Below are 27,353 nucleotides of genomic sequence, written 5' to 3' on the forward strand. Positions count from 1 at the left end.
TAACCCCTAAACTCCCATAGGCTGCTAATGCCACACGGGTGTGCTCACTTCCGTGCCTGTGTACCTGTATGGTGTCAGTTTGCTGCTGACTAGTGTGGGGCTAGGGAAGCGTGCTCCCGCCGTATGCACTTCACAGTGACGGTATCGAGAGTCACAGAGACATAGGGTGACACAGAGGGGACAGAGACCGAGTCATATAGAGACAGAGGTGACCGCAGGAAGAGAGATGGGAGAAGGAGAAGAGGAGATCCAGATGATTCTTTTGAATGGAATTCCCTTTTTAAAGCGGAGATCTGTAGAAAGGTGAAACAGAGCCACTGGGTGACTCAGGCGCATTTGTTATTGTTAAGTTTTGAAACAGAGACTTTTTGCATTCAGCATTGATATTAAAATCTATCATCCAAATTGTAGTATATACTCTGGTCTATTGCACGTGCAATGATGAGCAAATTAGGTCAGATGGGGTAAAAAAAAAAAAAATGTTTGAAGTAATTGTTGTTGTAATATCGCAAATGGCTGTGAAAGTTTGACCGCTAAAGGGTTCCAGCTTTAAATTAAGGTAGTTCACTTCACAATAGAATAGTGAGTATAATGTAAATGGAGTGTTTATAAGCTGCTTTAAACGGGTTTATATTGTGTTAAGTGTTTATAAGCTTCAGTGGATCCTTACTATGTTTCAGTGTCAAGCCCTTGAAGAGTCAAACCTGTGTGACTGTTTTAAGGCAAAATGACGCAAGGCAGAAAGGTAACAGCAGATGGAGGAATGGAGTGGCAGGTATAGTTGGGACTTACGTGGCAGCAATGACCACCTCCTCAGTAGTGACTGGCTGGGTATGGGAGCGGTCCTGGGTGCGTCTCAGTCGCCTCTCCATGGCCACGTTCCGTGATGGGGGTTTTGGGGAGCCCCCATCCGTGTTCCTCTCCAACTCCTGGGGAGGCCATGCAGGGAGACCAGAGTCATCTTCCATGTTTTCAAACCAATTCAAAGCTCAAACTCTGTATTAAGGGAATAGATTGATACTTCAATAGAAAAGATTAAGAGAGGGCCTCTAAGGCACCAGAGATTCTGGCTCTGTCGCAGCCGGCCGCGACCAGGAGGCCCATGGGGCGACGCACAATTGGCCCAGCGTCATCCGGGTTGGGGACGACGCTGGGCCAGGGCGAAGTGCACGCTGACCAGGTCGCCAGGTGTACGGTGTTTCCTCCGACACATTGGTGCGTACCCTGAAGAGAGAACGCTTGGCTGCAACACTCAGCTTGGCCCGCTCATCCAATTTCTCTTCATCGGCTTGAGAGAGAGACAGAGAGATAGGCAAAAAAAAGGGAGCAAGAGGGAAAGGAAGAGAGAGAGAGCAAGATTAATATCACAAGGAAAATTCCAAGTGTCTCAAATAGAGCGAGAGTCTGAGAATCTTGAAAACCAATTCCCATAATAAAACAGCATGCTTGAATCCTTTAAAACCTACTTAAAGTGTGTTCCACCAGTAGTGAAGTAAGTACTAAATGCCAGTCCAATGGCTGCAATTTGAGTTAGATCTCACAGCTTGTGCTGTGAAGTACTACAGGCCAAAGGTTTATAATCATCATGATGGTCACCATCTGTAATGTCTATAGAACAAAGACAAGCGAGACTTCCATGTGGTGTGAGTGACTGCAGTGTGTCTGGGAGACAGAGCCAGACATGCAGTGTTTCCCCCATATTAATTCAGCAGCAGTGGCCCACCATTTGTTTTATATAAAGTGCCTTCAGAAAGTTCACACCCCTTTACTTTTTTCACATTTTGTTGTGTTACATCCCAAATTTAAAATGGATTAAATGTAGATTTTCTGTCACTGGCCTACACACAATACTCCATATAGTCAAAGTGGAATTACGACTTTCCCAATGGGGATCCTTTGTCTGCACCTCCCAGGGCATTTGAACTGATTCCAGAGGCCTACCGAAAACAACGACACCGGAGGAGAGGGTGCTGGAACGGTCTTCCAGTGAGGCTTCGGATGCACGCACACCGCTTCCAAGTATATTACTCGCTAATGTCCAGTCCCTAGTTAACAAACTCGACGAAATCAGGGCAAGAGTTGCTTTCCAAAGAGATATCCAGGATTGTAATATACTCTGTTTCACAGAAACATGGCCAGCTTGGGACATGCTGTCAGAGTCAGTACAGCCAACGGGTTTTTCAGTGCATCACGACCGACAGGAATAAACATCTCCGGTAAGAAGATGTATGTTTCAAGATTAACGACTCATGGTTTAATTGTAACAACATACAGGAACTCATGTCATTTTGTTCACCTGACCTAGAATTCCTCACAATCAAATGCCGACTGAATTATCTCTCAAGATAACTCTCCTCGGTTATTGTCAGAGCTGTATATCCCCTCGTAAGTGGATACCAATACGACCATCAAGGAACTTCAAACTGGAAACCTTATATCCTGAGGCTGCATTTATTGTACCTGGGGATTTTAACAAAGCTAATTTGAGAACAAGGCTACCTAAGTTCTATCAGCCTATTGTTTGCAGTACACGGATGCATACAAGGCCCTCCCCCGCCCTCCTTTTGGCAAATCACATCTTGTTGCTCACCTCCTATAGGCAGACCATTGCTACTATCCAACGCTGGTCTGAACTTCCACGCTTCAAGATGCATACAAGGCCCTCCCCCACCCTCCCTTTTTATGGCAAATCTGACTCCATCTTGTTGCTCACCTCCTAAACAAAATAGGCAGACACTAAAACAGGAAGCGCCCACCGACAAACTGAAATGGTCCACACACAAAGGCAGTGTGGTGAAGAATGCGCAATAGCGCCTTTTCAACCTCAGGAGGCTGAAAAAAGTGTGGCTTATCTGCAAAAACCCTCTCTACCTTTTACAGGTGCACAATTAAGAGCATCCCGTCAGGCTGCATCACTGCCTGGTACGGCAACAACCACAGTGCTCTCCAGAGGGTGGTGCGGTCTGCACAACGCATCACCAGGGGCAAACTACCTGCCCTCCAGGACACCTACAACACCCGATGTCACATAAAAAGATAATCAAGGACAATAACCACCCAAGCCACTGCCTGTTCACCCCGCTTCCATCCAGAAGGCGAGGTCAGTACAGGTGTATCAAAGCTGGGATAGAGAGATTGAAAAACAGCTTCTGTATCAAGGCCATCAGATTGTTAAACAGCCATCACTAGCACCGAGAGGCGGCTGCCTACCTACAGACTTGATATCATTGGCCACTTTAATAAATGGAACACTAGTCACTTTAATAATGCCACTTTTAGAATGTTTACATATCTCGCATTACTTATCTCATATGTATATACTGTATCCTACACTATCTATCCTATAGTATCTATTGCATCTTAGCTGCTCTGTCACTGCTCATTTACAAATTTTATATTTATATACTTATCCCATTCCTTTACTAGATTGTGTATATCAGGTTTCGTTGTGGAATTGTTAGATATTACGTTTTGTTGTGGAATTGTTAGATATTACCTGATAGACACTGATGTACTGTCGGATCTAGAAGCATACTCACAATAACATCTGCTAACTGTCGGATCTAGAAGCACACTCACAATAAAATCTGCTAACTGTCAGATCTAGAAGCACACTCACAATAACATCTGCTAACTGTCGGATCTAGAAGCACACTCACAATAACATCTGCTAACTGTCAGATCTAGAAGCACACTCACAATAACATCTGCTAACTGTCAGATCTAGAAGCACACTCACAATAACATCTGCTAACTGTCAGATCTAGAAGCACACTCACAATAACATCTGCTAACTGTCAGATCTAGAAGCACACTCACAATAACATCTGCTAACCATGTGTATGTAAACTTGATTTGAGCCCAGATCTAACCAGCACCGGTCTACCCAGCACCGGTCTACCCAGCACCGGTCTACCCAGCACCTAATTGACAGAGTGAAAAGAAGGAAGCCTGTACAGAATACAAATATTCCCAAAAATAGCACTAAAATTAAATAATTGGCAAAGCAATTAACTTTTTGTCCTGAAAATAAAGGGTATGCTAGTAATCCTTAAGAAATTGGGAGTTTTTCTAGATACAAAATAAATGGATTGGAACTAGAGAGGCAGAATCCTTTCTACCAGACACTGGGAGATGAATATACCTTTCAGCAGGACAATGATCTAAAACACAAGGCCATTCTACACTGGAGTTGCTTACCAAAAAGTAAATGTTCCTGAGTGGCCAAGCTACAGTTTTCACTTAAATCTACTTGAAAATCTATGGCAAGACCTGAACATGGCTGTCTAGTAATGAATAACAATCAATGACAGAGCTTGAAGAAATTTCAAAACAATAAAAATGGGCAAATGTTACACAATCCAGGTGTGGAAAGCTCTTAGAGACAACCAGAAAGACTCACAGCTGTAATGTGAATTAGATTTCAGTATTTAATGTTCAATAACTGGAAGTATGAGAACAACTAGCACCACCAGACCTCCCCCCAGCGCAACCCCTGCCGAAAACATTCCTAGGGGAAACACTGCATACAGGTGTGATCTGAGAGGGTTACAGGGAATGGCACCTTTGACCAGGGCCAACAGGGCTTTGGTCAAAAGTATTGTACTATAAAAGGGAATAGGGTGCCATTTTGGACACAAAAGAGAAATACCACAGGACATCACTATGTAAGCATCCCCTTTTGGCTGACGATGGGGTACACTGCTGACTGACTAACTGAGGGTGGGTATTAACCATGTGTGTGAGTGTGTGTAATTATAGGAACCAGATGGATGTATAGTGAGTGCTCTGCTCTATAGAACCGTAGCTGTGTTACGTACAGTTGAGAATAACACAAATATTAATTTTCACAAAGTCTGCTGCCTCAGTTTGTATGATGGCAACTTGCATATACTCCAGGATGTTATGAAGAGTGATCAGATTCATTGTAATTAATTTCAAAGTCCCCCTTTTCCATGCAAATTAACTGAATCCCCCAAAAGCATTACCACTGCATTTCAGCCCTGCCACAAAAGGACTCATGTGAGTGATTCTCTCGTTAACACAGGAGTGAGTGTTGACAAGGACAAAGCTGGAGATCACTCTGTCATGCTGATTGAGTTCGAATAACAGACTGGAAGCTTCAAAAGGAGGGTGATGATTGGAATCATTGTTCTTCCTCCATCAATCATGGTTACCTGCAAGGAAACACGTGCCGTCATCATTGCTTTGCACAAAAATGGCTTTCACAGGCAAGGATATTGTTGCCAGTAAGATTGCACCTAAATCAACCATTTATCGGATCATCAAGAACTTCAAGGAGAGCGGTTCAATTGTTGTGAAGGCTTCAGGGCGCACAAGAAAGTCCAGCAAGCCCCAGGACCATCTCCTAAAGTTGATTCAGCTGTGGGATCGGGGCACCACCAGTACAGAGCTTGCTCAGGAATGGCAGCAGGTAGGTGTGAGCGCATCTGCATGCACAGTGAGGCAAATACTTTTGGAGGATGGCCTGGTGTCAAGAAGGGCAGCAAAGAAGACACTTCTCTCCAGGAAAAACATCAGGGACAGACTGATATTCTGAAAAAAAGTACAGGGATTGGACTATTGAGGACTGGGGGTAAAGTCATTTTCTCTGATGAATCCCCTTTCCTATTGTTTGGGGCATCTGGAAAAAAGCTTGTCCGGAGAAGACAAGGTGAGCGCTACCATCAGTCCTGTGTCATGCCAACAGTAAAGCATCCTGTGTGGGGCTGCTTCTCAGTCAAGAGAGTGGGCTCACTCACAATTTTTCCTAAGAACACAGCCATGAATAAAGAATGGTACCAACACATCCTCCGAGAACAACTTCTCCCAACCATCCAGCAACAGTTTGGTGACGAACAATGCCTTTCCAGCATGATGGAGCACCTTGCCATAAGGCAAAAGTGATAACTAAGTGGCTCGGGGAACAAAACATCAATATTTTGGGTCCGTGGCCAGGAAACTCCCCAGACCTTAATCCCATTGAGAACTTGTGGTCAAGTTCGGGTGGACAAACAAAAATCCACAAATTCTGACAAACTCCAAGCATTGGTTATGCAAGAATGGGCTCCCATCAATCAGGATGTGGCCCAGAAGTTAATTGACAGCATGCCAGGGCGGATTGCAGAGGTCTTGAAAAAGAAGGGTCAACACTGCAAATATTGACTCGTTGCATCAACTTCATGTAATTGTCAATAAAAGCCTTTGACACTTATGAAATGCTTGTAATTATACTTCAGTATTCCATAGTAACATCTGACAAAAATATCTAAAAACAGTGAAGCAGCAAATTTTGTGGAAATTAATATTTGTATCATTCTCAAAAATTTTGGCCACAAGTGTATTGTGAGCACCAATAGTTACTACAATGTTTTACTTTCTCCTTTATGAATCATACATTATATACACAAAAGTATGTGGACACCCCTTCAAATTAGTGGATTCTGCTATTTCAGCCACACCCGTTGGTGACCGGTGTATAATGTCAAGCACACTGCCATGCAATCTCCATAGACAAACATTGACAGTATAATGGCCCGAACTGAAGATCTCAGTGACTCCAACGTGGCACTGTCATAGGATGCCACCTTTCCAACAATTCAAATTTCTGCCCTACTAGAGTTGCTCCGGGTCAACTGTAAGTGTTGCTATTGTGAAGTGAAAATGTCTAAGAGCAACAACGTCTCAGCCGCGAAGTGGTAGGCCCCACAAGATCACAGAATGGGACCACCGAGTACTTAAGTGCGTAGCACGTAAAAACCCTCTGTCCTCAGTTGCAACTCACTACCGAGTTTCAAACTGCCTCTGGAAGCAACGTCAGGTGCTTAATGAAATGGGTTTCCAATGCCAAACAGCCTAAGATCACCATGCACAATGCCAAGCGTCAGCTGGAGTGGTATAAAGCTTGCCGCCATTGGACTCTGAATCAGTTGAAATGCATTCTCTGGAGTGATGAATCTCGCTTCACCACCTGGCCTATTGACGGACGTCAGGAGAACGCTACCGTCCTGAATGCATAGCACCAACTTTAAAGTTTGGTGGAGGAGGAATAATGGTCTGGGACTGTTTTTCATGGTTTGGGCTAGGCCCCCTAGTTCCAGAAGGGAAATCTTAATGCTACAGCATACAATGACATTCTAGATGATTCTGTGCTTCCAACCTTGTGGCAAGTTTGGGGAAGGCCCTTTCCTGTTTCAGCTTGACAAAGCCCCGTGCACAAAGTGAGGTCCATACAGAATTGGTTTGTCGAGATCGGTGTTGAACTTGACTGGCCTACACAGAGCCCTGACCTCAACCACATCTAACACCTTTGGGATGAATTGGAACGCCGACTGCGAGGTAGGCCTAATCGCACAATATCCGACCTCACTAACGCTTGTGGCTAAATTAAAGTAAGTCCCTGCAGCAATGTTCCAACATCTAATGGAAAGCCTTCAAAGAAGAGTAGAGACTGTTATATTAGCAAAAGGGAGAACAATTCCATATTAATGCCCATAATTTTGGAATGAGATTTTCGATGAGCACATTTCCACACACTTTTGGTCATGTAGTTTAAGTTTAATGATAAGCCTTGCATCATTAAGCTTTTCTCATTAAAGGGAATCATTCAAACAAAAATGACAGATATGTTCTTTAGCGGAACGCAAACATATTACATTTATCCGATGGCATGTACCTGTTCAAAGTTATATACAAATGATGTTTTCCTTTTACCAATGGAGAAAAAGTTCAAAAATAACTTACCTTCAGTGCTTGGTAGATCTGGGCTCAAACAAGACCTTCAGGAGAAAAGCCAAGAAGAAAACCAGAAAGAAAAAACATTAATAGACAATCAAATCAAGTTGTTGGAAATCGATGGCAAATGACTGCAACTGTGAGTACAGCTACCCAGAGATGAGAGATTGAGAGCAGAAAGAAAGCAGTAGATTTTCCCAGCAGTAGAAACAGAGGTAACGTGATAGGTGGTGTTAGGATATTAAACAGAATGTGTCCCTAACGGCACCCTATTCCCTATTTATGCATAACTTTTGACCAGGGAACAAATAGATCAATTCAAATATAGTGCACTACATTGGGAATAGGGTGCCATTTGGGACATAACCACAGAAATCAGAGTTTCTAACAGAGAGAGTTGCCCAATCTAAGGCATTACAGACTGCTAGACCTTAAGAATAAACAACAACAATAGGAGTGATTCATTCACCCTGGCGAGCATAGAGAGGCGAGCGCGGGTCACATGGAGTGTCCACTGCCAGGATACACTCAGCAACCACGAAACAAACCTTTGGGTTCTAATCTCCTGTCACGCTCTGCTGCCTGGCCAGAGAGCTTAGAGTCTGTGCTTAGGCCATCAGAGATTGGATGACTAGAAGGGAGGGAGGGTGAATCTATAGGTTTCTGAATGAGCCTGTGTGTGTTACAGTTCAAGTCGGAAGTTTACATACACTTAGGTTGGAGTAATTAAAGCTCGTTTTTCAACCACTCCACAAATTTCTTGTTAACAAACTATAGTTTTGGCAAGTCGGTTAGGACATCTACTTTGTGCATGACAAGTAATTTTTCCAACAATTGTGTACAGACAGATTATTTCACTTATAATTCACTGTATCACAATTCCAGTTGGTCATAAGTTTACATCGACTAAGTTGACTGTGCCTTTAAACAGCTTGGAAAATTACAGAAAATGATGTCATGGCTTTGGAAGCTTCTGATAGGCTAATTGACATAATTTGAGTCAATTGGAGGTGTGCCTGTGGATGTATTTCAAGGCCTACCTTCAAACTCAGTGCCTCTTCGCTTGGCATCAAGGAAAAATCAAAAGAAAATCAGCCAAGACCTCAGAAAAACAATTGTAGACCTCCACAAGTCTGGTTCATCCTTGGGAGCAATGTTCAAATACCTGACGATACCACGTTAATCTGTACAAACAATAGTACGCAAGTACAAACACCATGGGACCATGCAGCCGTCATACTGCTCAGGAAGGAGACGTGTTCTGTCTCCTAGAGATTAACGTACTTTGGTGTGAACTGCAAATCAATCTCAGAACAACAGCAAATGTCCTTGTGAAGATGCTGGAGGAAACAGGTACAAACGTATCTATATCCACAGTAAAACAAGTCCTATATCGATATAACCTGAAAGGCCACTCAGCAAGGAAGAAGCCACTGCTCCAAAACCGCCATAAAAAAGCTTGACTACTGTTTGCAACTGCACATGGGGACAAAGATGGTACTTTTTGGACAAATGTCCTCTGGTGTGATGAAACAAAAAAATAACTGTTTGGCCATAATGACCATTGTTATGTTTGGAAGAACACCACCCCAACCGTGAAGCACGGGGGTGGCAGCATCAGGTTGTGGGGGTGCTTTGATGCAGGAGGAACTGGTGCACTTCACAAAATAGATGGCATCAAGACATCATTCAGGAAGTTAAATTTTGGTCGCAAATGTGTCTTCCAAATGGACAATGACCCTAAGCATACTTCCAAAGTTGTGGCAAAATGGCTTAAGGACAACAAAGTCAATGTATTGGAGTGGCCATCACAAAGCCCTGAAAAAGCATGTGCGAGCAAGGAGGCCTTACAAACCTGACTCAGTTACACCAGCTCTGTCAGAAGGAATGTGCCAAAATTCACCCAAATTATTGTGGGAAGCATGTGGAAGGCTACCCGAAACGTTCGACTCAAGTTAAACAATTTAGAGGCAATGCTACCAAATACTAATTGAGTGTATGTAAACTTCTGACCCACTGGGAATGTGATGACAGAAATTAAAGCTGAAATAAATCACTCTCTTCTATTACTCTGACATTTCACAGTCTTAAATATAAAAGTGGTCATCCTAACTGACCTAAGACGGGGAATGTTTACTAGGATTAAATGTCAGGAATTGTGAAAAACTGAGTTGAAATGTATTTGGCTAAGGTGTATGTAAACTTCCAACTTCAACTGTATGTGAACACATGCTGTTGATTTATAAGAACTCACGTCAGCCTAAACAAACACTCCCTGCATACTAAACCCAATAGGATCTATACACTGTAGTCTTTTCCCATGGGGAGTGATGAGGGATGACACTTCATTCTCCATAATTTCCTTTGCTGGCCAGGCAATGAGTCGGGCGAGAGGGATTTACATCAGACACCCTAACAGGCCTTCATCCCTGTAATTTGCAGTAGGAAGTCGTGGAAGGAGATCGGGGTGCCATCTGGCGACGATTGGCTCATCTCCCTTTGCCATCGGTACTATTGGCAAACGTAAAATCGTTGGATAATAAAGTGGACGAACTACAAGAACGTATATCCTACCAACAGACATTAAAATCTGTAATATCTTATGTTTCATCGAGTCGTGACTGAACGATGACATGAATAACATACAGCTGGTGGGTTGTACACTGTATCGGCAGGATAGAACAGCAACCTCAGAGTATCTCATGATAAGTTGTAGACCACACTATCTACCTATAGACTTTTCACCTATATTCTTCGTAGTTGTCTATTTACCACCACAAACCAATGCTGACACTAAGACCGCCCACAATGAGCTGTATACAGCCATAAGCAAACAGGAAACCGCTCATCCAGAGGTGGTGCTCCTCGTACCTGGGGACTTTAAATCCGTTTTTACCAAATTTCTACCAGAGAAAAGAAAAACTCTATACCACCTTTAGTCCACACACAGATGTATACAAAGCTATCCCTCGCCCCTCATTTGGCAAATCTGACCATAATTATATCCTCCTGATTCCTGCTTACAAGCAAATTAAAGCAGGAATAAAAAAAAACTGGTCAGATAAAGCAGATGTTAAGATACAGGACTGTTTTGCTAGCACAGACTGGAATATGTTCTGGGATTCTTCCGATGGCATTGAGGAATACACCACATCAGTCACTGGCTTCACTGGCTACAGGCAACATTCATACTGACCAAAAAGGGTAGAGCTGCCACTTTCAATGAGCAGGACTCTAACACAGAAGCTTATAAGAAATCCACCTATGCCCCCCGATGAACAATCAAACAGGCAAAGTATCAATACAGGACTAAGATTGAATCGTACTACACTGGCTCCGATGCTCGTCGGATGTGGCAGGGCTTGCAAACTATTACAGACTGCAAAAGGGAAGCACAGCCAAGAGCTACCCAGTGACACAAGCCCACCCGACGAGCTAAATTACTTCTATGCTCGTTTCGAGGCAAGTAACACTGAAACATGCATGAGAACATCAGCTGTTCCAGATGACTGTGTGATCACGCTCTCCGTAGCAGATGTGAGTAAGACCGTTAAACAAGTCAACATTCACAAGGCCGCAGGGCCGGACGGATTCCGAGCATGTACTGACCAACTGGCAATTGTCTTCACTAACATTTTCAACCTATCCCTGTCTGAGTCTGTAATACCAACATGTTTCAAGCAGACCACATAGTCCCTGTGCCCAAAAAAACTAAGGTAACCTGCATAAACAACTACAGACTTGTGGACCTCACGCCTGTAGCCATGAAGTGCTTTGAAAGGCTGGTCATGGCTCACATCAACATCATTATCCCAGAAACCCTAGACCCACTCTAATTTGCATACCGCCCCAGCAGATACACAGATGACGCAATCTCTATTGCACCCCACACTGCCCTTTCACGCCTGTACAAAAGGAACACCTATGTAAGAATGCTATTCATTGACTACAGCTTAGCGTTCAACACCATAGTGCCCTCAAAGATCATCACCAAGCTAAGGACCCTGGGCCTAAACACATCCCTCTGCAACTGGATCCTGGACTTCCTGATGGGCAGTCCCCAGGTGGTGAGGGTAGGTAACAACACATCTACCACGCTGATCCTCAACACGGGGGCCCCTCAGGGGTGCGTGCTCAGTCCCCTCCAGTACTCCCTGTTCACTCATTACTGCACGGCCATGCACGACTCCAACACCATCATTAAGTTTGCCGATGATAACAGTGATAAGCCTGATCACCGACAACAACGAGAGCCTATAGGGAGGAGGTCAGAGACCTGACCTTGTGGTGCCAGGACAACAACCTCTACCTCAACGTGATCAAGACAAAGGAGATGATAGTGGACTACAGGAAAAGGAGGACCGAGCACACCCCCATTCTCATCGACGGGGCTGTAGTGGAGCAGGTTGAGAGCTTCAAGTTCCTTGGCGTCCACATTACTAACCAACTAACATGGTCCAAACACACCAACACAGTCGTGAAGAGGGCACGACAAAACCTATTCCCCCTAAGGAGACTGCAAAGATTTGACATGGGTCCTCAAAATCTTCTACAGCTGCACCATCGAGAGCATGACTGGTTGCATCACTGTCTGGTATGGCAACTGCTCGGCCTCCGACCGCAAGGCACTACAGAGGGTAGGCCCCAGTACATCACTGGGGCCAAGCTCCTGCCATCCAGGACCTCTATACCAGGCAGTGTCAGAGAAAGGCCTTACAATTGCCACTCCAGTCACCCTATTCATCCACTGTTCTCTCTGTTACCGCACGGCATGTGGTACCAGAGCATCAAGTCTAGGTCCAAGAGGCTTCTAAACTTAAACAACCAAGCCATAAGACTCCTGAACATCTAATCAAATGGCTACCCATCTGCATTGCCCCCCTCTTTTACGCTGCTGCTACTCTCAGTTATTATCTATGCATAGTCACTTTAATAACTCTACCTACATGTACATATTACCTCAACTAACCAGTTCCCCGCACATTGACTCTGTACCGGTACCCCCTGTATATAGCCTCGCTATTGTTAATTATTATATAGCCTGCTCTTTAATTATTTGTTACTTTTATTTATTTTTTGAGGAATTTTTCTTAAAACTGCATTGTTGTTTCAGGGCTTGTAAGTAAGCATTTCACTGTGAGGTCTTACTACACCTGTTGTATTCGCTGCATGTGAGAAATGCATTTTGATTTGATTTGAATAAAAAGGCAACACACATCTTACTGTATGTCAGGAACAGTACATGCGGCCGGAGAGAGAAAGCATAGGTTTCTGGATTAGCCTGTGTGAATGTGTGTATGTTCCTCTAGAGCTGAAAAAGATGAGGACTAATTCATTTTGTTTGCCATGCATTAGCCACAGCACACACAACCCACAGTACCTATCAGACCGGTGTCTCTCAGCGGTGGTGATGGGCTGGGTCCTAAACCTCTCTGAGGTCCTTCTACTCTCTCCAGGCGAGATAGAGAGTCTGCGCCCCCTGTCCCCCCTCCATGGGACCACTGTATTGTCCTGCACCCCTCTCCAGGGAACCTCCGCCCCCCCTGGGTACACCCACTTTATTTCCTCCTCTCTTTGGAGCACAACAAAGAGATGAAGGGTCGGGTGATGAAGAAAGGAAAGAAAAATAGCAGGGTGAGAGAACACAAGTAAGAGCAGGAAAATAGTAATTTAAGAATTGAAGCATACTTTTCATTTGATTCCCCACACAGAATCCCAACCCCTGGTTTTATAATTGGAGGAGCAATGAAGGCCACACTCATGCAACAATCACACTGATTATCATTTCGTGTTAGGCAGCGGATGACTGAGTTCCAAACAGAGAAGCCAGCCGCAACTCTTAGCAGAATGCATTGTAGAGCAGCACTGTATTACAGAACCACCTACAGCTCAGGTTTCCTGACGACTGGGGCAGTAGCAGTCGTAGCACTTTCCAGGTAGGAGTGACGAAGCTTGGCCACAGAGATACGAGCATCCCTGGTCTCTAGTGGTCTCTGGTCTCTATTTCTGATCCCACCGTCAATGGCCCCCCTCCGCAGGCCTGCTGCCTCTTTGACCGACCATGGCTCCTGGGCCCTGGGGATGGAGCCTCTAGGGGCCCCATGGGGCTCAGTGTCGGATGAGGAGCGGATGGAGAAGATGAAGGCATCAGTGGTTATGGTGGTGGCGGTTGGGCCTCCTCCCCTGTTCTGGATGTGGGTAGAGGCGGGGGCAACGCTTCTCTGGATGTAGATGGAGTTGTCACTCCACGGTTGTTGGCCCTTCTCCCTGGAGGCTCTGAGCTCTGCTCTGACCTTGGCGGCCTGCAGGCGGGTCATGGATTGTTCCATAGGTCTGATTGGTTCGGGGTCTGTGTCCGATTCCTCCCATCTCATCCTGGGTCTCTCTCCCCCTCTTTCCATGTACCATCCTCTGGGCTCAGCCTCCCTCCCCTGTCCCACTCCTTGGACTCCTCTGATCTCTGATGGCAGCACAGCTTTCCTGCCCTCCCTAGGGGCTCCCCTCTTCTCCTCTTCTCCCTCCATCTCCTTTTCCTCCTCTGGCAGAGGCTGTTGGGGTTGCTGTGCCCCGGAACCGGGGCCAGTAGTCATGGACAGATAGCTGGGGTCATCACTCTGCCCAGAACGGGTGAGCTGAGGCTGGTGGTGAGAGTAGGACTTGGGGCCTGGAGAGTCAGTGGTGGTATACGCCGGAGCCTGGGGGTCATGGTGGTAGGCTGTGGAGCGGGTGGTGATCTGGGGGTGTCTCTTGTACAGGGGGGCCTCGGGGACATGGTGGCCCAGCTCTGGACTCCTCTTTCGAACTCCCTCCTCCCTGGCCAGTCTGTCCCTAACTCTGATTCTTTAGGGAGAGAAAGAGGGTTTACAACACGCTCCAGTTTGTACTGAAACTCAGAGTGCAGAGATAAATTATGGTAAATGCCCAACACATCCCCTTCCCTCAGCCACAAACATACCTTTGCCCCCCATCCCTCCCTCACCTCCACCCTTCCTTCCCCTCTCTTATTCAAGCGTGGCTCCATTTAGAGAAAACAGTCTAAATGTAATCAATGATATAACCCAGAAATAAGAATGTAAAACCATCTGACCAGTGAGATACTAATGAGAAACACATGATGAACACCAAGTCACCAAACTTAAACAAACAGGGAATCAATTGGATGCAGAGCATAGACAGATCACATGCTGGACGATGGTAGGGGTCGGTTGGTTGACAACACGCTAGGCTACAGCTGTTGTCAGGTGGTGGCTAAATGCTTTTCCAACAGTAGTTAAATATAAAACAGTAGCTCTTTTCCATAAGACTTGATTTTGTGGTTCTGGGAGAGTTAAAGCCAGCAGTATTGTACAGGTTAATCTCTCTGGAAGGCGGCTAGCATATGGCATAAAAACACTCAGCTCTTCACCATTTTCCTATAGTACATCTAAGATGTTACTGGAACAGTTGACAGAGTGCCCTCTCCTTATTTTCCTCTCTCTCTTCACTGGCCTCTACTACTCAAGGTCCGGGAAGACTTCCACAGCTGAGCAGGCCTGGGCCTGGATTCACATCACATATCTTCAGAAGAAATCTCTTCTTAACTGCCATTTTTCCCTTAAAGGCCCAGTGCAGACAGCAACGTGATTTCCCTGTGTTTTATATACATTTCCACACTATGAAGTTGGAATAACACTGTGAAATTGTGAAAATATTGATAATGCCCTTTTAGTGTAAGACCTGTTTGAAAAGAATACCTGAAATGTAAGCCTGTGTTGGTGGGGTGGGAGCTTTGGCCTGCCTGGGGACATCACAGCAGTAAATTAGTTTGACCAATAAGAGAGTTCCAAACCGCTCTACCAATAACAGCTAGTTTTCAGCTTTCTCCTCCCCACTCAGACAATCCTAACAAATATCTTGCTTGAGAAATTGCTCTTTGCTAAGAAGCTATTTTGTTTCTTTTTGACCATTTCAAATCGAAAAAAATCACAGTAAGGTACTTAAATGTTACCCAGAAATGATTTGATGATGAAAACGGCTGCATTGGATCTTTAACTATAGACTTATGAGGAAAGTTAAGCAAAGCTTAGTCTGCTTTTCTCCTAATCTCTGAACGACACATTCCTTTATGACTAAATCCGGTAATCAGGTATAGTGGGTCAGAAATGGTCTCCTATGATGTCAATGTCTTGAATATAGAAATTTAGTCCGCATAACTCTACTGGACTCCATTGTCTGTCTGTAATCACAAGGTTACCACTGCTTTGAGTCCAGATCCAATGATCTGATTGTTGAAATCTAGAAAAAGGAAAAGAAGAGGAGCTAATGGCACTAACAGCTCTAATTTCACATTTCTCTGACTATGTGTATGGGCCTGAGAGAGAGAGGATACATTACTGGATATATCTGCTGAGTCAAGACAGAGAGGAGTGGGGGATGAGTCGTGACTAAAAGGGTTTTTCCCCCACTGTGACTCTCAGCATCATCCTCCCCTCTCCCTCAGTCTGGCCTCGTCAGCAGAGAAACAGAGAGTAACAGAGAGAGTACCTCAATAGAGCACTTACTGTAAGTAACTCTACAAATCTATAAGTCATTGAGATAGAAACATCTTCAGTCATTGGACAACCTGAATGGAGGTGGGGAGGGGGAGAATTTGGTCAATAAAATGAGACCTCAGCAACACCATGTTGATGGGGGGTGAGGTCAGATGTGACAATGCCATGATGGGATAGGTTAAGAGATGGGCATGTGGAGGGGGGGGGGAGTGAAGGTCAGACACCCACTGTACCTGGAGGGCCAGTTGATAAGGGACTGGGTGTTGCCTGCCAAATCAGTCTGGAGGAACCAATCGCTGGGTGGTTTCACTTCCGGGCTGTACCAATGGGACGGGAGATGCAGTGAGTCAGCGACACACTTGGGCATGTCCAAAATGGCACTATTATTCCCATGTAGTGCATTACATTTGACCAGAGCCCTGTGGAGCTCTGGTCAAAAGCAGTGCACAATATAGGGAATAGGGTGTAATTTTGGACGCACACTGGGTGAGTGCGTGGCTAGCGGCTAGACTGCCCAGCGTTTCACTTGTAGCACACACACACACACACGATTGACTTCGTATTGAACTTGACCAAAAAAGACCATACATCTGCCTGGTACTTCAATGGATATCCCATTCTCTAGTAGTTTAGTGCACGCTCTGTTAAGATACTGGTATTTGGAGAAATGTCAACAAACGATGATATATGAAACAAATCCTCTCCAGGAACATTCATCAAAATTAACAATGAATTGGGGTTTATGGGGTTGGGTTTTATGAAAATAATAGGACCATACAGAGTCAGACCAGTGGAGGCTGCTGAAGGAAGAACGGCTCATAATAATGGCTGGAACGGAGCCAATGGAACGGCATCAAACCACTGATTCCTCTCCAGCCATTACCATGAGCCCGTCCTCCCCAATTAAGGTGCCACCAACCTCCTGTAATACAGACATAACACAAAACAGCAGCATGTATTGCATTGCACACATTGTACTGTACATGTTCAGTGCCTTCATAATAAGTTACATGGACTCACTCTGTATGCAATAATATTGATTAACATGATTTTTGAAAAACTACCTCAGTCAAGTAGTGAATTTCAAGCACATATTCAACCAGTCCAAGGTTTTCCAATGCCTCGCAAAGAAGGGCACCACTTGGAAGAGAGAGATATATATATATATATATATACACCTTTATATATATATCCCTTATATATCCCTGAATATCCCTTTGAGCAAGGTGAAGTTTGGATGGTGTATTTATACACTGAGGCACTACAAAGATAGAGGCATCCTTCCCAACTCAGTTGCCGTAGAGTAAGGAAACTGCTTACGGATTTCACCATAAGGCAAGTTATTTTAAATGACAGTTTAATGGCTTTAATGCAAAAAAACATGGAACAGGTAAAGGGGGTTGAATACTTTATAAAGGCACTGTACATGGGAAAGAATAAGTATACAGTCAACTGATGTAGCTTATTGTAAACACTGCGCGTGCATGATTTGGTCCTAAAAAAGGAATGAAAAAAATCCCTGTGTAGTCCGGTCCCATGTGGCTACATAGTATATGTCCTTCCTTATCTGTCTTTCCGATATCCAGAGCCATAACTTCCTAGTATAGAGGGCTGTACCGGATTGAGACTTCTATCTATTCTATGCAGAAAGGAGAGATATTTAAATAACTAGTCATAGGTCTTTCTGTAGAGGAGAACAAAAGGAAGGAAGTAGGGTGTCGTGGGACGATATGTGACCTACTGGCTCGGTCCTATGTATCAAAATTAGATTTTTTATTTAATTTTTTACATTGGATAAAAGTAGAGACTCAGAGCTAGAAAATGCTATATCATCGCAGTGCTTGCTGTGTTACTAAAGATCCTGGTTTGATACTGGGCTGTGTTGCCGCCCGCCATTACCGGGAGACCCATGAGGCGACGCACAATTGGCCCAGCCTTGTCCGGGTTAGGGGAGGGTTTGGCCGGGATGTCCTTGTTCCATCGCGCTCTAGCGACTCCTGTGGTGGGCCAGGCGCATGCATGCTGACACGGTTACCAGGTGTATGGTGTTTCCTCCGTCACATTGGTGCGGCTGGCTTCCGGGTTAAGCGTGCATTGTTCCAAGAAGTAGTGCCGCTTGGCAGGGTTGTATTTTGGAGGACGCACGGCTCTCAACCTTGGCCTCTCCCAAGTCCATACGGGAGTTGCAGCGATTGGACAAACTGTAACTACCAATTGGATATGACGAAATCAGGGAGGAAAATGTGGTGAAAAAAAATGTAAGAAAATAAATGACAGAGTGAAAGAGAGAGGATAAGAAAAAAAAGAGAGCTAGTGAGTGATAGACAGCTAGCCCTCTGCTCCATGACCTAAACCCTAAACTGTTTCTCCAGGCTGGCATTTGGAATGGTGTTGCTGGCCTTCATCAGCCCCAGCTGTGTCTCTGTATGCTGTCATAGTTCTGACCGAGGAGTCACACAGTGCACCCCGTAACCCAACACCCCTTCTGATGGTTAACGCAACACAGCTGCTGCTAAGTTTTGAAACCTGAGAGTGAGAGACAGCGAGAGAGAGCGACAGACACAGAGAGACCGACACAGAGACAAATGAGGGAAAGAGTAATGCCTGGTGGGATGTGGAATATAAATGCCCCCCTTAGTGAGTACACATTTACTACCTGCAGGGTACAGCAAGGTATGAAGTATGAAGAGCACTGGAAAAAACATTGGAAAATGCAATGCCTTCGGACACCGAACTGCATTGGCCAGGACTGTGAATGCCAAATGAAGAATTCCTTAACTATTTGGTGAGGATATCTAACATTGACAGTGCCATGTTTTAGAACATGACACCATTACAGTTTCACCATCTGAAATAAAGGGCTTTGGGTGACTTTGGCTCAGTCATAAGCTGTGTTCGAAAACCCATACTAACATACTGTATGCTACACACTTAATGAGTATAAACGGCATACTAATGTTTCATTTTAGTATACTGTACACGAACAATATCCTTTCAGTTAAGCGTACTAGCTCTTCGCCGGTCTACCGGAAGTTGATGCTGTTGCTATGCAACCTTTTGCTAGCTTGTTAGCATAACAAATTACTAGTTAGACATTTTACGACTTCAGGGGTGTTATTAAACTCAATCTGGAGTGCCAGAGTGCTTGTGTTGTCAGATTGTAAATTCAGAGCGTCTCGCTCTGAGAGCGCACACTGGACCCTCGGGCTGAGGAGTAGGGTGATTTGAGCATTCTGACCATACAACTGCAGTCAAGCACCTAAGTTAACGTTGGCTAGCTTGCTAGTTACTTCCAGACACAAATGCCAGTTAGGAAGTTATGTGCTGCTGGCAACCATTTAATAACGTTTTTTGCCAACATTTACAGACACCGGCCATATTCAACGGGTGTGGAGCGCTAGTAAATTTATTGCGCTCTGGTACACTCAGACGAGTGCTCTGAAATAGATTAGATAGCCAGAGTTTATTTACGAAAGCACCCGAATGTCCATTGAGAACGCACAATGACGATACCATTTAGCTAAGAACGACAAGAATAATCAAGTCAATAAACCATTGGATAGTTAGCAATTAGACAGCCTATAGTTAATATATACTGGCAAGTTTGATGTTTTATTAGCCAACTAACATACCGGTACATACTGCTATAATTATATGCTATGTGGTAACGTGTAAGGTAACTTATTTGAAAAGTCATTGCTTAATTACATTGTTCAACATTTTCTTAACATCTGTATTCATTCGTTAAAGCAATGAATTTGTATCTGCTCTCGTCGTACTTTGGCTGCATATTTTCCGCCATTCCCTCAAATCTAAAAACGATGTGAAGCCACGCCCATTTCCTGAAGAATTGCATTATGGGCCCTAAAGTACGGAAATAGTGTCCTCTGCGTGTATACTTCATATTTTGGCAAATTTAGTACGACATCCGGGAACTTTTGGCTTACTAACCATATCCATGCTTTGACCAATAAGCATACTACATACTTAAATCACGTCACAAATAGTATGGTTAGGGCAGTTAGTGTGAGGATTCGAACACCGCTCTAGTCTGATAGCAATTGTGCAATTATAGTAGATTCTTAAAATAATTTTGACTTCAACTAAATCCCCAAAGCAACTCCTTTTATCTAGTCTAAATTATCATCTTAACAGTACAGGTTGCTGTTATACATGAAAGACATGCAGCACTAACATCAATGCCTGATCTGAGGTCAATTCAGAATTAAGTCCTCTCAGTCCCAGCTGCGTGTCTGTTTGAACCTTTTTGGACTGACTGAGCCTGCCTGCGCTGCACTTTAATTCCACTCCAGACAACTGCTCTAGGTTCAGATTGCGGTTTGAAATAATGTGTGGTGGTCAAAAGTAGTGCATTATATAGGGAATAGGGTGCCATTTGGGACACAGACAATGTTCCTGCCAAGAGGACGACTTTGTGAGGGGGCGAGCGATGAGTGTGCTGCAAGCCTAATGGATAATGTGTCATCTTCCAGTCCCAAATGCAGCCCACCCATCCTTCCATAGGAGGACATTAAAAACCAGACACACAGGAGCATCTCCTTACGCACACGCTAACACAGTCACACACACACCCGAAAAAACATAGGGCCGGGGTCAGAGAGGGGGACAGGCTCTGGGCTGGAGCGAGCGCAGGCACTGTAGTTCTGTTAAAGGCATCTAGGAGATGCAGTGTGTGTGTGTGTGTGTGTGTGGGGGGGTGTGTGAGGGAGATACAGAGACTCTCTTTCTCTCCATCTGTTATGTTTACAGTAAGGGGACAGAGAAAGAGCAAAGCAGATCTAGACATAGTGTAGGAGGTAGGGCCACTCACCCCTGTCTGCTGAGGATGTTGTGGGCCTGTTGCTCTATGAACAGGTCCCCAGGGGACACCTTCTGTTTGGGGGAGGGCAGCAAGGACTTCCGGCCAGTCTTGGGTGAGCTGGGGGGCAACCCCATGATGGTGTTGTGCTTAGCAACGGGCACTTTGGCAGAGGTCGACGACGTCACATCCATGTAGGTGGAGGAAGATGGCGGCTGCGGCTCGGGGGCTTTGATGTTCCTCTCCTGCTGAGCCGCCCTGCGCTGGTTCTCCAGGTTGATGTTCCTCTCCTGCTGAGCCGCCCTGCGCTGGTTCTCCAGGTTCTCCACCCTCTCCCTCTCTGTGAAGGAGTCAACCCTGGGTCGCCCCTGGCCAGGCTTGCCGTAGCCCTGTGGTGGGGGGGCCACTCTACCCACCCTGGATCTACTGGATGTGTAGGAGTGTTCGTCCCCCACAGACTCTGCCCTGCAGCGTGTTTCTGGGTGTGTGTAGCCCTGTTGCCTCTCAGAGGAAGAAGCCAACTCCTTGAGTCCACAGGAGGCACCGTATCGGGAAGAGAAGTGGTCGGTGACAGTGGTGTCTGGCTCTTGGTCCAGCGAGATACCATAGCGCTCGGCCAACTGGCGACGCCTTTCTGCCTTGTAGCGAGTGATCCGCTCCACCTTGGAGTCCAGGTCGGAACCAGCGGGGTCTGTGGGCTCGGTGAGGACGGTCTGGGTCTGTTCCTCAGGTCTGCACCGGGCTCTGGACTGCCTCTCCGGAGCAGTGACCAGCTGATGGATCATCATCTCTGGACTCTCCATGTCCTCCTTACTGTAACGTTGTACTGTGACTGGGGATAGAGGGAGAGACCATTGTTGCTTCAGACTATTACATTATGTATGGACTAAAACACTACGCAAGTAATATATAATGCATGATGTCAATGTATATCTTGCAAATGACTTAATACTGTAAGCAAATATTGACCAAATTCATATTAAAAAGCATGGGTCAGGTCTCTTTATTTATATGCTATATGGAGCTCTGACTATGCTCTAGTGCTGTCATTCTGTGGGTTGCGTAGGTAGCTGATGCAGCCATGTAGGAACTCCAGGTACAAGTTTAGTGAGTGGGTGACTGTATTCTGTTGTGCCTAGGTGTCCTTGTCCTCACTGACAAAGGGTACTCTGTGTGGTGTGTGTGTCCTCACCAACACAGGGGTCACAGGTGTCCGAGGCGTGTGTGTAACGGGGCATGTCTTCCTCTACCAGCTGATTGATCACCAGGCCTGGGCAGCTGGGTAATATGGCAGGATGCACTTCGCTCTCTATGCCCTCCAACCGCCGGGCAAACCTCTCCTTCCTACACAATCAGACAGAGTCAAATACACACACAGTGACACACACACAGTGACACACACACAGTGACACACACACAGTGACACACACACACACACAGACACACACACACACACAGTGACACACACACACACAGTGACACACACACACACACAGTGACACACACACACACACACACACACAGTGACACACACACACAGTGACACACACACACAGTGACACACACACAGTGACACACACACAGTGACACACACACAGTGACACACACACAGTGACACACACACAGTGACACACACACAGTGACACACACGCACAGTGACACACACACACACACACACAGTGACACACACACACACACAGTGACACACACACACACAGTGACACACACACACACAGTGACACACACACACAGTGACACACACACACAGTGACACACACACACACGTTCTCATCCATCACGAATGTCTCAGTTGTACCTGTTCATTTCCCAGTCACAGCTAGTGCTTGGGCTGAAGCCTTCAAAACGCTTCCTCAATTCTGAAACTGGACAGATGAAAACACAGGTAGGTTAAACAGGATAAAACTGGAAAGTAGATAATAAAGTCTATTCAATTCAGTAGTCATTATAAGAGAGAGACACACTTCACAGCAGATGAGGATGGACAGTTTAAGCTCACATTAGCCAACAGAGTTTACTGTAAGTTCAAACCGATCTTGGACAGGCTACTGTCACATCTAGAGCAAGAATAGATCTCGGTTTGTTTGTGGGTCTTGTTATAAGGTGCCACCGATTCCTCCAGTAGCAGACTCTGTTCTCTACAACACAGTGACAAATCGCTGAGAGACACATTCACAAGGAACTGACAAAATCTGCATCCCGCTTTGATAATAGAAAGAGTACAATCTGCTACTGACTAATTGACTTAGCGAAAGAAGTAGTTACACTCTGAATCTATCGAGCCCTACATAGAGACTGAGAGATCACACAAAATGCACCCAGACCCACAGGCTGTGTTTACACAGGCATCCCAATTCTCATCTTCTGGGCAATTATTAGCGAAAGATCTAATCCGATTGTTCAAAATACTAATTACAGGCAAAAAGAACAGAATTGGTCTGCCTGTGTAAACACAGCAGTCAGGTAATGGCCTATTGGGTTGGACTGAACCGGACAGCCCCTCTATGGGGACAGACAGACAGAGTCCTATCCATGAGCTCGTAGGAAAGGAGCTGCACTGTAGTCAGGATAAACAGAACAGTACAGTACAGCTTGTTACTACACGTGTTACTGCTGGACACCACATGTAATAAAGCAACTTTTCAATACACAACAGAAACAAAACACCCAAACGCACTCCAAGTGCCATGTGCCCTGGCCTCTCTATGTGAGCACACACTGAGGGAAACCTAAAATGTTACCTAAAATTATCGACACTGACCAAACAGAACAATTATCGTGGACATTTTGCTGATATCGTTTATTATTATAAATAAACTTTAGGGCCCTACTAGAGAAATGAGATGTTAGAAATTAAATCATTTTGATTGTTAACGGAGAAATTGATAGCTACAACATTCAATGTAGTAGTACAAGTTTAAGGGTAAAATAAATAAATAACTGTGGTGCACATTCATGGTATAAACTTAACGTTTTATTTATCGCTATCGTGACAATTCAGTCAATTTACCGCGATATGGATCGCCCAGGGCCTGGTTTTCCGATAGCGATGGAACTTAGGCGTACAAGTGTTTTAACAATGCATCTTTCCTACAACAGCCAAAGATGTAACATGCGTTTCCCACAACATCGCGCAGGGAGAACGGTCGCTAAGTGCATTGTTGGAGCATGTGTCGATACTGATAGGATCGAAAGAAAGGGAGAGCTGCTCTTGGATCAGCTTTCTTCATTCAAATCTTTCCTTAACATTACAATTATTTCACATTACCAACAACATCAGCTCCTAGAAATATTACTACCTACAGCTCCAAATATTAAGGCAACTTATTCTATACTTCCCCAATAAATTGCACTAAAATCACCGATTTGGCACATCATTGCGCACATGTTAGGCTACTCAAGAAATAGATTGAGACAAATTACAGACACTAGCCTACGATTAGTAAAAAAACAATTGATTGAACATTAAATGTATTTCAATATGATTGAAATAGACCTGAAGCCTACTGTTTATATTTTAATGCACTCAGTTTTCATTTGAAACATATTTTTATTCATTGTTTCTTTGTAACACTTGCATAGAGAACTTTGTATTTGTAGTCAACTTTGTTCTGAAGTTAATCAGATGCGTAACCTTTATTTAACTCGGCAAGTCAGTTAAGAACAAATTCTTATTTACAATGACGGCCTACACCGGCCAAACCCGGATGACGCTGGGCCAATTGTGCACCGCCCTATGGGACTCCCAATCACGGCCGGTTGTGATACAGCCTGGATTCGAACCAGGGTGTCTGTGGTGACGCCTCTAGCACGAAGATGCAGTGCCCACTCGGGAGCCTGAGAGATGGATACTCCATGTGATTCTACATTTAGCGGAGAACTCGCGTGTATAAAGTGATGGAGAGCAAAAAGCATCTAAAGACTCACTTAGCTGTTCTACGAGTGGTCTGAGCGTTAGCGTACAAGTGTTTTGAAGTGCTTACACACTGTTCACGTGAAAAAAGATTTATATTATTTCTGACTGAACCTTGTCAAAGCAGTAAGCACCCTCAGTTATACAACAGGCACCACTTCCCTCAACCCCATAACTCTGGGAAAGTATCCTTTGTCCGAGAATATGCCCCAAATGGAATTCCCTATATAGTGCACAACTTTTGACCAGGGCCAAAAGGGCTTTGGTCAAATGTAGTGCACTACATAGAGAATAGGGTGCCATTTGAGATGCAAACTTTGTGAGATAGAGTCATGTGTTTCATGCACCACAACATGCTGAAACAGAAAGCTGTGAGTCACCTTTAGGGAGGCTTGCCAAGAGATTTACATCTATATCATTGGTGTTCTTGGCAGGGGTGTTTTTCTCTTCGAACAAGAACCCTTTCTGGAAGCTGCAGGAAAAACAAATATAAACAGAACAGCGCAGTCAGTCATAACCAATTATGTATATAAACACTAGATTGCTGATGCTATGTACAGTTGTGGCCAAAATTTTGGAGAATGACACAAATATTAATTTCCACAAAGTTTGCTGATTCAGTGTCTTTATAGATTTTTGTCAGATGTTACTATGGAATACTGAAGTATAATTACAAGCATTTCATAAGTGTCAAAGGCTTTTATCGACAATTACATGAAGTTGAAGCAAAGATTCAATATTTGCAGTGTTGAGCCTTCTTTTTCAAGACCTCTGCAATCTGCTCTGGTATGCTGTCAATTAACTTCTGGGCCACATCCTGACTGACGGCAGACCATTCTTGCATAATCAATGCTTGGAGTTTGTCAGAATGTGTGGGTTTTGTTTCGCCTCTTGAGGATTGACCACAAATTCTCAATGGGATTAAGGTCTGGGGAGTTTCCTGGCGAAGGACACAAAATATCGATGTTTTGTTCCCCGAGCCACTTAGTTATCACTTTTGCCTTAAGGCAAGGTGCTCCATCATGCTGGAAAAGGCATTGTTCGTCACCAAATTGTTCCTGGATGGTTGGGAGAAGTTGCTCTCAGAGGATGTGTTGGTACCATTCTTTATTCATGGATGTGTTCTTAGGCAAGATTGTGAATGAGCCAAATCCCTTGGATGCTCAGGATGCTTTACTGTTGGCATGACACAGGACTGATGGTAGCACTCACCTTGTCTTCTCCGGGACAAGCTTTTTTCCAGATGCCCCAAACAATCTGAAAGGGGATTCATCAGAGAAAATGACTTTACCCCAGTCTTCAGCAGTCCAATCCCTGTACATTTTGCAGAATATCAGTCTGTCCCTGATGTTTTTCCTGGAGAGAAGTGTCTTCTTTGCTGCCCTTCTTGACACCAGGCCATCCTCCAAAAGTATTTGCCTCACTGTGCATGCAGATGCGCTCACACCTGCCTGCTGCCATTCCTGAGCAAGCTCTGTACTGCTGGTGCCCCGATCCCACAGCTGAATCAACTTTAGGAGATGGTCCTGGAGCTTCCTGGACTTTCTTGGGCGCCCTGAAGCCTTCTTCACAACAATTGAACCGCTCTCCTTGAAGTTCTTGATGATCCGATAAATGGTTGATTTAGGTGCAATCTTAATGGCAGCAATATCCTTTCCTGTGAAGCCCTTTTTGTGCAAAGCAATGATGACGGCACGTGTTTCCTTGCAGGTAACCATGGTTGACAGAGGAAGAACAATGATTCCAAGCACCACCCTCCTTTTGAAGCTTCCAGTCTGTTATTCAAACTCAATCAGCATGACAGAGTGATCTCCAGCCTTGTCCTCGTCAACACTCACACCTGTGTTAACGAGAGAATCACTGACATCACTGTCAGCTGGTCCTTTTTCAGCAGGGCTAAAATGCAGTGGAAATGTTTTTTGGTGGATTCAGTTCATTTGTATGGCAAAGAGTGGACTTTGCAATTAATTGCTCACTGATCACTCTTCGTAACATTCTGGAGTATATGCAAATTGCCATCATACAAACTGAGGCAGCAGACTTTGTGAAAATTCATATTTGTGTCATTCTCAAAACTTTTGGCCACAACTGTATTGGTCAATGAAAGGCTTTGAAGCTACCGGTCGGCCATATTGGTTCTTCTCAGAAGACGCAGTAGAATTATATTTCAATTATATATGCTAAGGACAAAATGACACGTATTTAAGTATCTTGTTGTGGTAGTGGGGACAGTAACATTGGTGCTCTACAAAAATGTTACGTTAAAATGTTGAAACAAATGTTTTTCTATATTTCAATGTTTTTATTTGTATGTTTAGCTCACATAATATAATTTAAA

The 27,353-nt window shown here is 44.6% G+C and overlaps 1 protein-coding gene across 5 annotated transcripts in view; it reads right to left on the bottom strand.

The window, feature by feature from the left end:
- LOC118374700 (supervillin-like) overlaps window positions 1–27,353 on the bottom strand; it is a 115,027-nt gene that overhangs the window by 68,498 nt on the left and 19,176 nt on the right. For 3 of the 5 annotated variants that reach the window (XM_035761207.2, XM_035761183.2, XM_035761211.2), the window contains exons 3-11: window positions 25,396–25,487; window positions 22,901–22,967; window positions 22,277–22,428; window positions 21,097–21,916; window positions 13,621–14,574; window positions 13,115–13,306; window positions 7,744–7,778; window positions 1,224–1,288; window positions 793–929 (exon numbers count right to left, since the gene is read on the bottom strand). In XM_035761207.2, the coding sequence (XP_035617100.1) occupies window positions 793–929; window positions 1,224–1,288; window positions 7,744–7,778; window positions 13,115–13,306; window positions 13,621–14,574; window positions 21,097–21,916; window positions 22,277–22,428; window positions 22,901–22,967; window positions 25,396–25,487 (2,514 nt within the window). The remainder of the gene's footprint in view (window positions 1–792; window positions 930–1,223; window positions 1,289–7,743; window positions 7,779–13,114; window positions 13,307–13,620; window positions 14,575–21,096; window positions 21,917–22,276; window positions 22,429–22,900; window positions 22,968–25,395; window positions 25,488–27,353) is intronic. The other 2 variants (XM_035761220.2, XM_035761258.2) reach the window with 2 other exon arrangements.

The sequence above is a fragment of the Oncorhynchus keta genome, chromosome 4 (assembly GCF_023373465.1).
Source record: "Oncorhynchus keta strain PuntledgeMale-10-30-2019 chromosome 4, Oket_V2, whole genome shotgun sequence".
NCBI classification, from domain to species: Eukaryota; Metazoa; Chordata; class Actinopteri; order Salmoniformes; family Salmonidae; genus Oncorhynchus; species Oncorhynchus keta.